The 15,577-nt window shown below is 39.5% G+C and overlaps 1 protein-coding gene across 1 annotated transcript in view; it reads right to left on the reverse strand.

The window, feature by feature from the left end:
* The window catches only part of galnt12 (UDP-N-acetyl-alpha-D-galactosamine:polypeptide N-acetylgalactosaminyltransferase 12), a 23,196-nt gene extending 11,534 nt beyond the window's left edge, over positions 1 to 11,662 (reverse strand). The window contains exons 1-9 of the mRNA XM_005728287.1: positions 10,766 to 11,662; positions 10,262 to 10,431; positions 8,270 to 8,459; positions 7,773 to 7,958; positions 7,440 to 7,557; positions 6,798 to 6,974; positions 3,453 to 3,584; positions 3,255 to 3,368; positions 546 to 701 (exon numbers count right to left, since the gene is read on the reverse strand). Coding sequence (XP_005728344.1) covers positions 546 to 701; positions 3,255 to 3,368; positions 3,453 to 3,584; positions 6,798 to 6,974; positions 7,440 to 7,557; positions 7,773 to 7,958; positions 8,270 to 8,459; positions 10,262 to 10,431; positions 10,766 to 11,112 — 1,590 coding nt within the window. The 5' untranslated portion in view covers positions 11,113 to 11,662. The remainder of the gene's footprint in view (positions 1 to 545; positions 702 to 3,254; positions 3,369 to 3,452; positions 3,585 to 6,797; positions 6,975 to 7,439; positions 7,558 to 7,772; positions 7,959 to 8,269; positions 8,460 to 10,261; positions 10,432 to 10,765) is intronic.
* Between the last annotated feature and the right edge of the window lie 3,915 nt (positions 11,663 to 15,577).

The raw sequence follows: 15,577 nt of genomic DNA on the forward strand, positions 1-15,577 counted from the left end.
TATAGATATATCTATCTATAGATATAGATATATAGTTATCATCTTAAACAAACATAAACATAAATTTGAATTCAGTGTGTTTTAAAAACAGAAAAAATGACATGTATTGTTAAAAGCCTAGGGCACTTTCAGAATTTGAGTTGTACAGTGTGTACTACTTTCTCTCTGAAGGGATAATAGTTGATGGAACAAGAGAAACTAAGTGGCTGGTTAAAAGGTCACTGTAAGAGTGAGGAACTATAGAGTCAATCATTTAATTCAGTGTTGGGTGCTCATCTTTTAAAACATTAGTGGCAGTTCAAAAAGGAAAATAAGTAGAAATCTGAAATCAACAAAATGTAACAGAAAATTCAACAAAGAACTATATTTTAGACGTTGATTTTATATTCCACATCTTCTCTTCCAGACAGCAACTCAAAAATTAATGACATGCTGCAATTTCAGGGCCACCACATTAATTTCCTTTTTAACACTATTAGTTAAAATGTGGACTTAGATAGGGATAAACACAGAAACTCACTAGACTAAAATACTTTACATCTTACCTTTTTGAAGACAAATTTCTGGTCTGAAGGTACAGGCTGCCCTCGTTTTCTGCACAGCTGGACAGTCAAGTAGGTACTGATGCTGTCACCCGCGACGCATCCAGCAGGTTCCCTTGTGTTGTAAGAGATCTCACCATTCACAGAGTATTCAAAGAACTGTAGGATGAGACAAAACAACTGGGGTCACTGGGTCACTTTATTAGATACACCTGTTAAACTACTTGTTAATGCACATATCTAAACAGCCAATCGAGACACATAGGTTAATCGAAGTCAATATGATCTGCTGAAGTTCAATCCGAGCATCAAAATTGGGACAGAAACGCGATTTTAGCGAATTTGAATGGGGCATTGTTGTTGATGTCAGACAGGCTTGTCTGATTATTTCAGAAACTGCTGATCTACTGGGATTTTCCCACGCAGCTCTCTAGGGTTTACAGAGAATGATATAAAAAATAGAAATTATCCAGTGAGCACTAAACCTCTGGATGAAAATGCATTGTTGATGGCAGAGGCTGCTTGAAGCTGAAGGAAAGCAGCCGTAAGTCATTACAACAAATTTATAATACAGAAGAGCATCTCTGAATGCAGAACACTTCAAACCTACAAGCAGGCGAGCTACAGCAGCAGAAAACCGCACTGGGTGCAGCTCCTGTCAGCTAAGAACAGGAGACCAAGGCTACAATTCGGAGAGGCTCACCAAAATAAGATAACAGAACGTCAGAGAAACAGAAATATAAAAGCATGGATCCACCCTGCCTTGAATAAACAATTTAGGCTGTTGTTGGTGGCATATTAATAGGAGGAAATACTTTTTTGGTACCATCACAGCCTACACGAGTATCGTTTCTGACCATCTTCCTGAAGCCTGCTTTCAGCAGAATAATGTGACATGTTGAAATTCAAATCATTTCTAGCTTGCTCCTTGAATATGACAGTGAGTTCACTGTACTCAAATGGCCTCCACAGTCACCAGATCTCAATCTAATAGAGCACATTTTAGGATGTGCTGGAATGTGAGATTCACATCATGTTCCGTTGACAAATCTGCAGTAACTGTCTGATGCTGTCATGTCAATATGGAGCAAAATTTCCAAGGAATATTTCCAGCACCTTGTTGAATCTATGCCACAAAAGATTAAAGCAGCTCTGAGAGCAAAAGGCAAACCAACCAAGCATTAGCATGGTGTTCCTAATAGAAAAAATGCAACAATTTCAGTTAGCCTAAATTCAGTTAAAACAGAAGAATGGCACTGTTAGGGATCTAGATTTAGGACAGAGAGATGGCTTTCGTCTCTGTAGCATGCCCAGTAGTCTCATAAGGCAGCTATCCCCACTTTCTACAATAATAACATCAGTTTGTGTCCACAGAGATGTTCTGGAATAACAATGCTAAATTTCACAGTGCTTCCTGGATTACTGAACATCACAAAGGAAAAGGCACTGGGAAATGTGAATTCCCTTTGTATCAACAAAGCCATCACATAATTTTGCAGCCTGGAATAACAGATGATATTCATTATTCCCAGGTCTGTGAGAGTACACAACACGATTCTTGTAGTCCGAGAGGAAATAGGATGACTATATGTTTAATCTGAAAGAAATTGAGATGCTATTTATATCCATGATTACCTTTGTCTACGATAAATGTAAAACAGGGAGTAGTGAAGAACAGAAGGAGAAGACATGGAAGGAGATAAATGGATCTGCCACGGAGATCAAAAGCAGTTTGTAATTATTGCCATCAAATGTGCTGGTACACATTAATGCCACTGGATGCAAAAGTTGTAGATAATAGTCAGGAACCCAGAAGAGTCGCTCTACAAGCAGACAAACCCATAAACTACAGTGGTCATGAAGCAATCTGATTAACTAGTCAGTAATGCCTCCCAAAGGTGTGACAATGATCACTTAATGTTATAAAGTGCTTTACAAAACTAAATAAAACCAGACATGGGCCAATAAACTAAGAATATGGCCAAAGAACCTGAGCACAGTGGAGGCAATAAAATAAAACACTCTAAATCAAAAACATATCACACATTTCCAAAAGATTTTAAAAACAAAACTCTTTATACACAGATGGTACGAAGGCTCTTTTCACAAAAGTCTAATCAGCCTTTATTACAAGCCTTGACCTGAGAGAAATCAGCTGGGCTCCACACTCTGATCTAAAGGGTCCAGAAGGCATTTATTAGGTCAATAAATCAGAGATGTATAGCGAAGCTGTTAAAGGGCAAAAGACTGACAAACACGATTGTAAGGTCAGTTTTTAAAGCCATGAGTGTCCTCTCAATCATTAGAATTGTGCCAACTGAAGATGATGGAGACAATATTTGTTTGTTTGGAATGTTTGGAGAAATAAATGTCCGAATTGTGTTTCTCCAAACATTATTTTTCTCTTTTCAAATAGCTCAGAGGACATTCATATTAGATTGATTAATGGCAGTCTTCAAGAGTGCCAGGATTAACTGAACAAGAGTAAACAAATGATCGCCGAAGCTCACATATAAAAGGGCAAACAGTGTGCTGTGTTCAAAAACCAACATTCAATTAAAATCTAACTGAAAGCTGCGTTTCACATGATTGAAAATGGGCTGTAACCAAGTAGCTAATCAGCAAACTAGCTTGTAAACCTGTTTTAAGTTTAGTGAGCTGTTCAGCAAAGGAAGATGCAAGTGCTTTTTCTGTATCACTGGCATTACTTACTTGGTTCTGGCCCATTCCATGACACAGATAGAGGATGACCCTTTCGCCCACCACCGCATTCTCATCTGTAGGGTTGTAGTCAAAACAGTAGTTGGTCTTGCCCCGGTTCTTAAGCTAGCAAAAGGCAGCAACAAAATATAATTAGGTAGTGGTACAACCTGGCTTGCAGAAGCTCATAAGGTCTTACTCTGTTCTCACCATTCCAAACATGCCTGGCCGATCATGTGGGACGTGGATATCGGGATAAATGTTATCCAAGTACCACTTGAAGCTCTTGCAGCCCAACTTCTCTCGGAGCATCCTCCGCTCCGTTACATCTCCAAAGGCCTCCTGGAGACAAACATGGCAAATGACAGTTCAACATGATTATTTTATTTTCACTTTTCTGCCTTGGCAAGCTAAAATTAAATTAAGAAGCACAGAATTGCTCTGCATTTATAAAAAAATTAAAATAAAAATGAATTATCAGTGATATCTCATATTCAAATGAAAATTTTAAGTGAGAGCGCTGTCGATGCAGCCACCATCAGACAGCTGTTGTGTCCGATGAAGTATTCATAATATACCAGTGGCCTGAAATGGAATACAATAGCACCATCTATGGTCCATTACTCTATACAAATGCAGTTCACTCCAAACAATAGCTCCCCCTCAAACAAACAGAACTTCCAACAGTCAAACAGGATACATGTGTCAATTTTACAAGAGTCTCCGTGTGTGTGCGCAAACAGTTCGTGCCTGTGTAAACACTTTTATGCATACAAAGTTACACATGTACACATCACGCTGATAAAGACTAGTTAATTAGATTATGAGAAAGAACACAGTCTCCACTTTAATGTGCCAGTGAGCATATGCTCACCACACCTTCCCTGCTGCAAGAAAGATTCAGCAGCACTGCAGGATGATGGATGATGGTGGCCTGCCCAAACACAGCTCTAATTGGCTATTCATCAGTCTATTTAGTAAGAAGAAAGATTCCCAAAGGACGCAGTGCTTTGTCAATGGCTAGGACCAGCATGGACTATCAGAACAATGAGGACTAGTCCAGGACACTTACCAGGATAATAAGACTTAAATTAAGGATCAGTAAAGGTCCTGATAAAATGCAAAGGTAAGGGCAACCAGCCCAGTGACAGTCCAACCTATATGGATGAATAAACGGTCACAGGAAACGACCTAAGGGAGCAACTAGGAACCGAGAGCACAGAGGTGCCAATTAGTGAAACAGCGGTGGAAAACAAGAGCTAATGATTCCAGAGGGCTGTACTACAAAGCAAGTTAGCCAACTTTTAAAGGCAACTCCTACAGCAACTTTGTAGCCTAAGGTATGACTTCCAGAGCTCACTGCCTAGTAACCAGTATACTCTCTTTAAAAAAAAAAAAATAGCATCAGCTTTCCTAGAAGATCCTGTGAAGCTTGGTGCATCTATAGGAAGATGGCCCTCTGGATTTCTCTGCGAACATCAATGAGGATTACAAATGTTCAGTGTCGGGAACTTAATTCCTTGAGTCTTTTCTATCCTGTTAGGACGAAGCAATTTCAAAGACAATCCATTGTTTGCTAGGCCTCTGTATAGCAAAATACAGTAAATCCTAAAACAAACAGTGTTAAATCCTGGTAGATTACTTGCTGACCTCATAGGAGAGTTGAAGCTGAAAGATTAGGGCTAAATTTGTTGTACATGTTATTAAAATACAGCTAAGCGACACATATAGTTTGCAGAATACACAACTATAATTACAGTCAGCATATCCATGCCTTATTAATGAGGCAGTGATTAAAAAGCCTATTAACTTTCAGTCTGCATTTTCCTTTTTTTTTGCCAGCTGTCCTTTCTGGCTTTTGCTGCAACAATTGTTTTGCTGCAATTTCTCATATTTATATTTTTTAGTTATATTTAGGATATATTTGCTCTTTTTTTGTGAAAAATATGCGTCTCTAGACCTGTCGTTGTTTGCAACTGATCTCTAGGAAGCTCATAACTTAAACCAAAATTTAACGACATCAATTCATATCTTAATTACGATTGCAGTACCCGGATTTTCCCCTCAATCATCCAGTGTTAATAAAGAGTGCCCCTTCAGTTGAGTACAGTTCTCAGTCATTCCTTCACCCTGCACCATTTCATATGTAGATTATTTAGGTTTTATGGTGCCTTGTTACTAATTAACAAGCTATAAAAATAGCTCACATGGACTGGCACGTAACCCATGTTGACAGCCACATGGACCTGCCCTTCTACAAATCCTAAAAGACTTCCAGATCTCAGTGCCTGCTGACTGTTTTTTCTTTTTTTTTTGGTTTGATTTGGGGATTTCTTGCTTTGTCTGGGAGTGTCGGAGTGAAAGTGTCACAGGCTGTCAGAATGTCAGGGGAAAGGCACGTTTAAGAAAAAAAAAAAAAAAGAAACCATGAATTTGTTAGTCTAAGATTATTTTGTTCAAAATCTACAAAGCAGGGCTGCAATGATTCGAGCTCATTTCTGTAATCACCAGAAAAACCTTTACAAGAATTCCGTTAAAAACATTCAACAAGCTCCAGTGTGAGAAGAGAACTTTGTAGCTGCTCCCATACACTCCTGCTTGTTTTAGTTAGCAAAAATCTACAGTTAAGCTACAGAAGCTAAAATTAAATATGCAGATAAACTGTTAACTTCATCTGATATGACGTTAAAATTACGCAGGTTGCTGAAGGCTTTTTCAGATTTAAAAAGAATATAAATATCATATTAATATTTATATGTTAAATTATTGATTTATATATTGATATATTAATTAAATTGTATTAATATTTTAAAATCAAAGCAGTCATACACACACCCCTGGGTAAGCTATGACATTAATGGGCAAAGACAGACTACAGACTATAAACAGGCACAGTACATTCATCCAGGAGACTAGTATAACTTTGTGCCGAGCAAAATTGTAAAATTGTAACTTCCTTGTAAGATATGTTCGTTTATAGATATAAACCTTATCTAGTATTGTTATTGTGTATAAACACATGTTCAGCTGTGAATCAAACAGGATGAGCAAAAACAGTGTTTGTTTGGAGGGTATGATGAATTTTTTGGCAAGGCTACCTTATCTCATGGAGATAAGTGCTACCTGATCTGTGCTTAGAGAGCATTTCCTGTTAACTACACTATCACTCATGCACACACACACAAAATCAGGGCACCCCCATGGGTCGGCACTGCTCTCACCGTGTCAAGGACATGTGGGTGACACCCGCTGGCACCAAGTAGCACAGAAAGGTGGTAATCGCACACCGGAATGCCCTGACCCCTGTCACCTTGGGTGTCTGCTGCTCATATATCCCCCGTGTCACTTAATCAGGTGAGCTTTTGCAGCGTGCGTGTGTGCGAGCGCGTTTTGGGAGAAGGCAGAGTATTTCTGATATTTTTTTCGCATACCGAGAGTGAGTTCACTGGTGAAATGAAGGGGTTAATGAGACAGTGCTGTGGTGAATGCAGCCATTTAAAAAGAGAAAGAAAGAAATATTCTGCCTTCACATTCACATCATCTGCACACACTCACCAGGCGTGCGTGGGGATTACGATGATAGTAGATCTCCTTGTATTCATCCAGCCAGACCTCAGCTGCTCTCACGCTGTTTGCCAACGCTTTGCTCCGTGAGTAAGGTGCCTTTTTCGGGAAGACGTGACCCACGTGGGAGCACGGGTGGACCTCCAGGCTGCCCCCACACTGCCAAATCTAAGACACATCAATAACACCACCACGAGGATTTGGTTAGCCTCTCAGCCATGATTCAATCAGGAAACAAAGCACAGTCTTGTTGCGGAGGAGCTTGGGAACAGAAAAGCTAGCCTGTTGTTGGAAAATATTTTTGGTTTCTTCCCTTTGGAAAATTACAGTTATTGTAGGGAAGGGATGTTTAAATTCTTTGCTGCAATTAAAGTATTAAGCTCTTCGGCCTGCTTTCACTCCATGTTTAGTTTTATTTTCATTGCAGATTCCACATAAATTGAGCAGCTGTCATATGGTTCAACAAATCTAAAGCAGACACTCCTGCCTTTTTTAGTGGCTTGCACTATGAATTGGGCCATAATCCCAAAAGGAGTGCAAACTTAATGTCAATTTGGACATAACATGTGCTTTACCTATGTTATCATTACATAAATAATACTGTATATGTCCATGAAAACACACAGCTCTTACCCTGAAAGAGAATTCCAGGTTCTCTCCTCCCCACACCTCCATTCCTGTGTCATATGTTCCCAAATAATGGAAGAAGTCCTTCCTCACAGCAAACAGACCACCTGCCATAGTAGGAGACCTCAAGACACCAAAAAATAAAAAATTATATTACAGGATAACGAGCTCCATCTTATATGAGACAGATGTAATTATCTCAGTATGAAGAAAAAAGTATGATATGTCAGCAGTGCAGTTTCTGTAATAATGTAGCTGCCACACTCAAAGTTACATTCCCAAATACTCATATGGGATTTTTTTTCTATTCTTGGGTAATAAAGAGTCCTTAAAACACACCTGATGACATCTACGGGTGAACGTCGGCGTTTCTGTTCGTAGTCGGGGATGGTGTGCCAGGTAAAGACCAACCGCCAATCAAACCCTCCGATTTGAGGTTCCCCAGCATGGCCTAAATACTGGAAGGTGTTCCAGTCTATCACGTCGATGACGGGGCACACCACGGCCTCCGGCTCCTCTTTGATCCTTGGCGAGAAAAAAGGAAAGGAGAAAAAGGCGAATGTCAGGAGGGAGCAGTGTTACAAAGCAAGCAATTTGTTTATCTAGAAAAGTCTCCATACAAACGTTGGTGCTGCCCTTGTTTGAAAGGCTGGAGCACCGAGACAGTGAGTCAGACACGGCTACATAACAGTGCTCCTGCAGCTGGCTGATAGAGATTCAGAGCTTCACACTCTGTGACAGCTGGACTAAAAGACAGCCTTTCTAAAGGCCGCACTTTGACAAAATAATCAAGGAGAGAAGGCATTTCTTTTTTTCCCTGGCGGGCACTCTCTCACCTGTGGAGCACGGGCTCTAACCAGCCGTCGTGACACTCGCAATGACAATCCAGGAAGGTCAGAACCTCGCCTGTGGTGATGGATGCCCCGAGCAACCGGGCCCGCACCAGCCCCTCCCTCTTTGTGGCCCGGATCAGACGCACCTTATTCAAACCTGAGACGTACTTGTCCAGTGGCTCCTTGAGATGAGCTTTCAGAAAATAAACAGATGAGCAGATAAACCAAAATAAACAATCAGGTTGGTTTTTTTTTTATGTGTTTGTATCAAGAGTTGTTTCTCAAAATCACAACAAATACAAAACTAGAGAAAAATCTATCAGCTACAGCTGGAAGTTTCTTCCCATAAGGGAAATTTTTTAGCGTTTCTTGATCAGTATTCCATGTGAGGGGATAAAAAGCAAGCACAGACAGACAGTCATTTTGTTATCTCTGAGTCCAATCACATTGTAAAATCTGAGAGGGGACAAAGCTGGCATGTGGCTCAGGTGTCAGAAGCGTCACAGCGCAACGTGAGACTGTTAGAAAAACAAGTCAGCATTGATAAAAGAAGGTGATAAGCTATCTGGCACACATTTCCAATGCATTTGGAAGAGGCTCCGAATTCCCACCTCTAGAGGAAAGAGAGTAAAACTGTTTGATACACATTTGCCATATTCACTAGAAAATGGTGAGCTTTCTTTGAAGCAGGTAAACAAGACACACCCACCAGTCTTCTTAGGATAAAATTACTTCCTTTTATGCTCTCAGCCAAATACGCATTAATCCAAAAGGCGAAAGTTACATCATTGTTTGATTTACTCAAGCTCAACACTTAGTAAGTAAATATAACCACGAGCAGATGTTAGTGTTGAGGGAGAGGTAGGCATTGCTTCATTTATACATTCATGATCGAAAACACTTTAGAAGCATTCAAAGTTTCTCAACTCGTACAAAACAAAAACCCCAACAGGAATAAACACTGCATATAGTATATTATTTACTTTTATTATAGGTTTATTTGAATATACTCATAGAAGATGTAAAAAATATAACACTGATGCAGGAGATTTCACTTGATCTATATCTTAGTTTATAACTAAAACTACTGATTGTTTTAGTAATCAAGTATTCTGCTGATTAACCCACTGATTGATGAGAAACACTTTTTGTCTTACTAATGAGCAATAATAATTACTTACTACTTGCTTATTTGCTCATTGATATTATTACAAATGGAAACCAATATTTTTAATAATTTAATTGGATACAACATCTGTCAGAACACTTTCATCGTGTTTATGCGGCATATTTAAGTCATATTTGCTAAAGAAAACATATTCATTAGTGCAAAAATAAATAATCACAAATATCAAAATGTAAATAAATAAAAGGTTTACATGTCACCTAAGCTAAACTAAGGCAGAAATCAGTCTTTACTCTGTCTTGTTGGAAAGACGGAGTAAAGACCAACCCAGATTGAAGGTTTTTGCATGCATACCTTTTCATTTATTTTTGCATTAGACAAAATGTTTTCTTCAAATACAATGTGAGTTTAATACAGCACGTGAACACAATGAAAGGGTTTAGTTTGTTTTTGTTTTCTTTGGTTTACAGATGTATTTTTTTAAGCTGAAGCCTGTTGAACAGGTTTGATTAAGGATTTCCACCGGCTTTTTGCCAGCGAAAGTTTTATTGGTGGTTGGAGCAACGCTTTGTGTAGTGGGACAGACTCCGCCTCCAAGTTGAACTACTTACATTATGATGACTGAGGCTATAGAGTTGTGGATTAAACTAAAAATCAAAGCACAAAAATTTGCATCCAGTATTTTTTTATAATTCGATGAGCATATTTTCCAGTATCTCTGTTTGACTTGCCTAACTGATAACATGTCAGTATATCCTCCTCCACCCATCTAACTGCTACCTGTCTGTGTGCACCTGTAACAGCTCCTGACTGTCAGCCTGCCACCATTCTTGCCCACTGCCTGTCCATCAGTCTGTCTGTGCCTCTACCTTTCTCACTGTAGTCATCCACCAGCACCACCTCTTTCAGCAGGATGTCAGGAGACGTCTCCAGCACACTGTGAACAGTCCTCAGCAGGGTGGACCAGGCCTCGTTGTAGAAAGCAATCACCACAGAGGTCGTGGGCAAGGACCTGTAGTCATACTTCAGCTCTTTGCAGCTGGAGAGAGAGGAGACTTGGTTGTTAGAATGTAGACTAAAAAAATTGGAGGTGAGGCTGGGTGGCTGGAATGACACTGCACAATGAGAGCTGGCTGTGTAAATTTGCATGTAAAGCTGGATCGTGGTTAACCTTCATACTTTTAAGATTTGATGACCAATAGAAGTAAACACAGTGCATTTATTATTCCATCTTAACAGCAGATGACTCAGTTTACGAGTTACACGTCCTCTGAGGTATTTACTTAGCCGTGGGGCATCCAAACTGCAAAGGCTTCTTTTAAACTTTAGATCTGGGCTTTAACATTGCTAACAATAGACAACAGGTTACTTACAGTGGGTTCCATCTCTCTGGCAGCCTGCGGTGCAGTGATATTTTATCACTGACATAAGTGTTAATCTGGTGCGCTTTGATACTTTCCTCTTCTTTTCTTTTCTCCTCTTCGTTCAGATTCAGTTTCACGGCTCTGCCCAGTTCTCCCAGAGCGTTTAAATCCAAGGGGGGCTTCTCGTAGACTGGCTTCTTAAGGAGCTCATACTCTTCCTCTCCTGTGACTTCCCGTCGGTTCGTCAAGCTCACTTCCCCCGACTTGCGTTTGAAAAATGTAACATATCCCAGCAAAATGGCACCAACTATTAAAATAAGTAACTTGGGCCGTTTCCTCCTTCCGTATGCAGCCATCGTTTCGTTTCTTTGCAAGGCGCAAAGTTGGAGGCTCTCATGCCCCGATGAGCTGCACTGTGCTCAACCTTTGCTGTCCAAGTTGGTTTTGCTAGACTCCACAGCCGCGTCACCTTTCCGTTTGACTACTTCCAAGTTTCTCCTCCATAGTTCAGGCAAAGTGTAACTCTATCTACGTACAGAGTCCCCAAACTGGGTGAGTCTTCTCAGTCAAACGGAGAACGGTGGTCACTCCTCCTCAATTCCGTTACCCTGCCTGCTGCTGGAGTGAAGAGGGAAAGGATTAACTAACTCAGATTAGATTAGCTAACAAGTATCTGTTCGGATTAGTGAGCCACCTAACTGCTGGAGGAAAGGAAAACTAGGTCAAATCAAAAGCCTCGTATGCTGTTTCTTTCAGTTCACTCACTGAGAAAATCAAATATTATAATTAAAAAGATTTTTTTTTCGTTCTCAGTCAAGTCTTTATGAATATAGTTTGTGTCCAACCGGTTCATCAAGTGCCATCGAGGAACCGGGATTAACGACATTTACGTGAACAGCAGTAGAAGTTCAAATCAACTTTTAGTAGCAGAATTAGCAACTAGTTTCCGGTTATCAAATTAAAACTCCGTTCCCTTTCAAACTACCCCGGAATAACGCCACGTAAAATACTGCACATATATTATTTTTATTTTTTATTTATTTTTTATTTTTTATTTTTAATTTTTAATTTTTTTTGTTCGAAGACTTCAAAATGACTGCCAGGGGTACACAAGTAAAATAAGTCACTTCCGCTTTCGATTTTTTTAATCATCAAAGATTGGTTCTGGTAATTTCTCAGTTTTCGAGTTTGTTGGGCACCACTGCTTTATATTATGTCACAAAGCGTTGCAATAGTTTGTAGGCTTTTAATTTGAAAGCCTGAAAAAATGAAGTTTATGATAAGCAGTCATTTTATTTCTATATCCAAGTGATCTTTTTATAGGTTCTCATTCATACGAGGCCCCTTGTCACTCATATGAAACCGATATGAAAACTCTTGACACGAAAGATGAAATCTGACACAAAATGTATGTTTAAGCAAATTAAAATGCTAAATAATTAAGGCGATCTTTCGAGGCGAGAAGGTAATTTGAGTGGCGCACTGTTTGATCGAGTACCCATATTGTGAAAACCACAAAGAGACACGGGAAGGTAACAAGTCAGCCGGAGTGTTGTAATATACCACGGTAGACTGCCCTTGTCGTGTCTGTCAGAGACTCAACATTCATGTGAGTGCATGAATGAGGGCGTTCTCATTTAGGACGAGATGATGGATAACATTTTCCATGCAATAGATAGCCTACTGTAATAGGTGCAAATATTAAAAAGGAAATTAAAACACTTATTAGTTGCACCTTTGGGGTTTGGGCTGACTTGAACAGAGGTTCCTGTAACGTGACTGGGATTAGCTCTGACCTCACCATAACTGGTCCAACTTGACTGTATTGTTGATCACCCAGTGAGCCTAGGCTATATTTAATCAGTATATTTGTGTTTTACTAGGGAGGGGGCAGGAGAGAAATCGGGGAAACTTGGGCCTTCACTATGTGTAGCAGTATATACATTTCTACTTTTTAAATTTTGCAGTGATGTTGAATGGCATCATTCTGAGATAGCACTTTCCAACTCTCCTTGACACTCGTAGCATTTTATACAACTTCAACCAAGCACTTTTTTTGCTTTCTAACATTCCCACACATTCATACTCCAGTGAACACATCTGAGAACAAAATGTTGGGATTCAGTATCTCATTCAAGGATACTTAAGACCGGAGGAATCAAACTACCAACCTTTCCGAGCTACAGCCACCCCATGTGATATCATGGGAGGCATCTTTTTTAGCATGGTGTGTTCCTATAGGACTGGTGTGGATCCGGGCTTCCTCTCCCCCCTAGGCTACTTTTAATGATCCCACATTTTAAAATATGAATTTACTGAATAAAGTTTGTCATTTCATCGGCACTTTTTGTGGTCACACCTTGTTTTCAGGTCTGTGACAGATCATCCCACCCCATGCAGCAGACTGTGACAGCACTGAGCAGCTCCTTCAGTGGGAGAATGCGGCACCCACGGTGTGGGACGGAGAGATTTCGCAGGTCTTTCCTCCCCACTGCTGTCAGACTCCATAATAAAAACTTTAACTGATCAAACACACACATCCACACATATGCAATAATACTAAGTGCAATAATCCTTTCTGTCATCGTTGTATTTTTACTCAGTTGTATATAGCATTTGTATTTGTATTCTATTTTTATCTTATTGTATATTTATTTTATTTTATTCCACTGTATATAGTATTTTATTTATTCTATCCTGTACAGCTGTGTACTGTATTTATTCTTATTGTATCCTAATTTTTGCCTCATAACTTTTGCACTGTCCACTTCCTGCTGTGACAAAACAAATTTCCCACGTGTGGGACTAATAAAGGTTATCTTATCTTATCTTATCTTATTAATTATTACACTATTCATAAAATTATAGTTGGGTGTATCTTGCGAATGTATCAGTCATTAAAGCGTAGGAGTAACTGGGCTTGTTTTATTCAGTACATTAGAATACAATAGGAACAACCACATGAAAACAAGACTGCATATTGTTCCAGTTACAGGGGTTTTATCATGCAAGATCTGTTCAGTTGAAACACACCCTTGTCAGCCTTTCACGACACATCTTGTCATGAAAGCCAAGTGACACAAATGCCCGTGGACCTGTGGATGAAAAAACAACATAGGAACCATGACTGAGTTTTCTAATGACTAATGCATTTTTAAAAGAAAAGAAAACACAGCACCCAGCTGTCACTGAACTAAAAGTTGCCTATCTTTGTTGTATCCTATAGCTTTATTGTGTATATTGTGTTACCTTAAAAGAGTATTCTGTTATTTTGTTAGCTTTTTTATACCACATACTTAGAATAAGTGTACTTTGGAAAGGTTTTTTTCTTAAGTAAGAAGGTCCAAGGATATATTAGTGATACATCATCTTGAATATCCAAATTTATTACATCTATAATTATAAGATCTGTTGGGCCATTGTCATCATTCAGCCTCTAAACATCAAAAACCCTCCATACACCAATGCAGATGCTTACCAAAGCTGTCCTCTGCATACCTATGTAGATATCCAATTCAAAATAACTTATGATTAATGTTCGAACCATCCATTCTCTTTCGCTTATCCTTTTCAGGGTCACGGGGAGACTGGAACCTACTTCAGCTACCATAGGGCGAGAGGCAGGGTACACCCTGGACAGGGTGCCAGTCTGTCACAGGTTTCACACCCACTTTCACAAGTATGGCAATTTAGAATGACCAATTAATCTAACCCCACTAACTAATTAGTGATTAATTATTCTATGAATAATTGTAATTCCTGATCAGTTTTATATAATATTAAAACAAACGTGCTTTTCTTTCAAAAACAGGGACTTTTAAGTGATGCTGAACATTTCAGCTGTCGTGTGTTTCCTACCTCCTTTTTAAATTGTTCTGCTCCCTCTGTCTCACCCAGCATTTTGCAACAGCACTCGGCAATTAGATAAAACATACATACAGTACCAATAGATTTTTTTTTAGTGAAAATATAATGCAGTGGTTCTATGCTGTGGGGCAAAAAGTCACTCCAGGAGGCAAACCTGGCTGAGTGAATAAGATTTTTATAGAAAAAAAATAGAACAACAAAGTTTGCCGATGGCATCTTGCTGGCCTTTCCTTTGATAAAATTCAACCTGGATCAGTTTCTATTAATAACTAATAGAAAATATTGGGTGTAGGCATCGACTTTTTCTCTATTCTGAATTAGGGCATGGTAGAAAATATCTGAAAACCACTAAAACAACCCAGGTAACCAATGAATATTGTATCACCCAAACTATGAAAGATGACATTCTCACATAATATTTCTAGATTTACTGAAACATGAGAACGGAGAGAGCAAACCACATATTGTTGCTTGTGTACATTTGTGAGCCCAGAGACAGGGAGGGGGGGGGGGGGGGAAAAGAAAAGGAGATTTGCACCAGAACATTTAATATCATTTTGGTTTTGTTTCCACAGTCGGCAATCAAGATCCTTCTCTGTCGCCTGCCATTAGCGGTCAGTACTGATTTGCTACCAGTAGGTGGTGCCAAATTATTATGAATGCTGCAGTCCGTGAGTGCAGGGGTGAGCTGTGTGGATTACAGGCAGCAGATTGCAGTAGCAGCTTTTCAGTCTTTGGTTGTTCAAATGTGAAATGCATGTTGTCGCTTATACCATGACAACAACAACAAAAATCAAAAGTACACATTCACACCTAGTATAGCTGCAGCAGCTCACACTTTTCTCCTTTTGCTACACCTGGCATTTCATATAACGAAAAAACTTCTTCCTCATTCCTGACAGTTTAACTGTGCAATGCGCTGTTTGTGCAGGCGAGTAAAACAAAAGGCATGTG

This window comes from Pundamilia nyererei, unplaced genomic scaffold (genome assembly GCF_000239375.1).
Source record: "Pundamilia nyererei isolate P.nyererei 1_Seehausen unplaced genomic scaffold, PunNye1.0 scaffold00028, whole genome shotgun sequence".
Classification (NCBI taxonomy): domain Eukaryota; kingdom Metazoa; phylum Chordata; class Actinopteri; order Cichliformes; family Cichlidae; genus Pundamilia; species Pundamilia nyererei.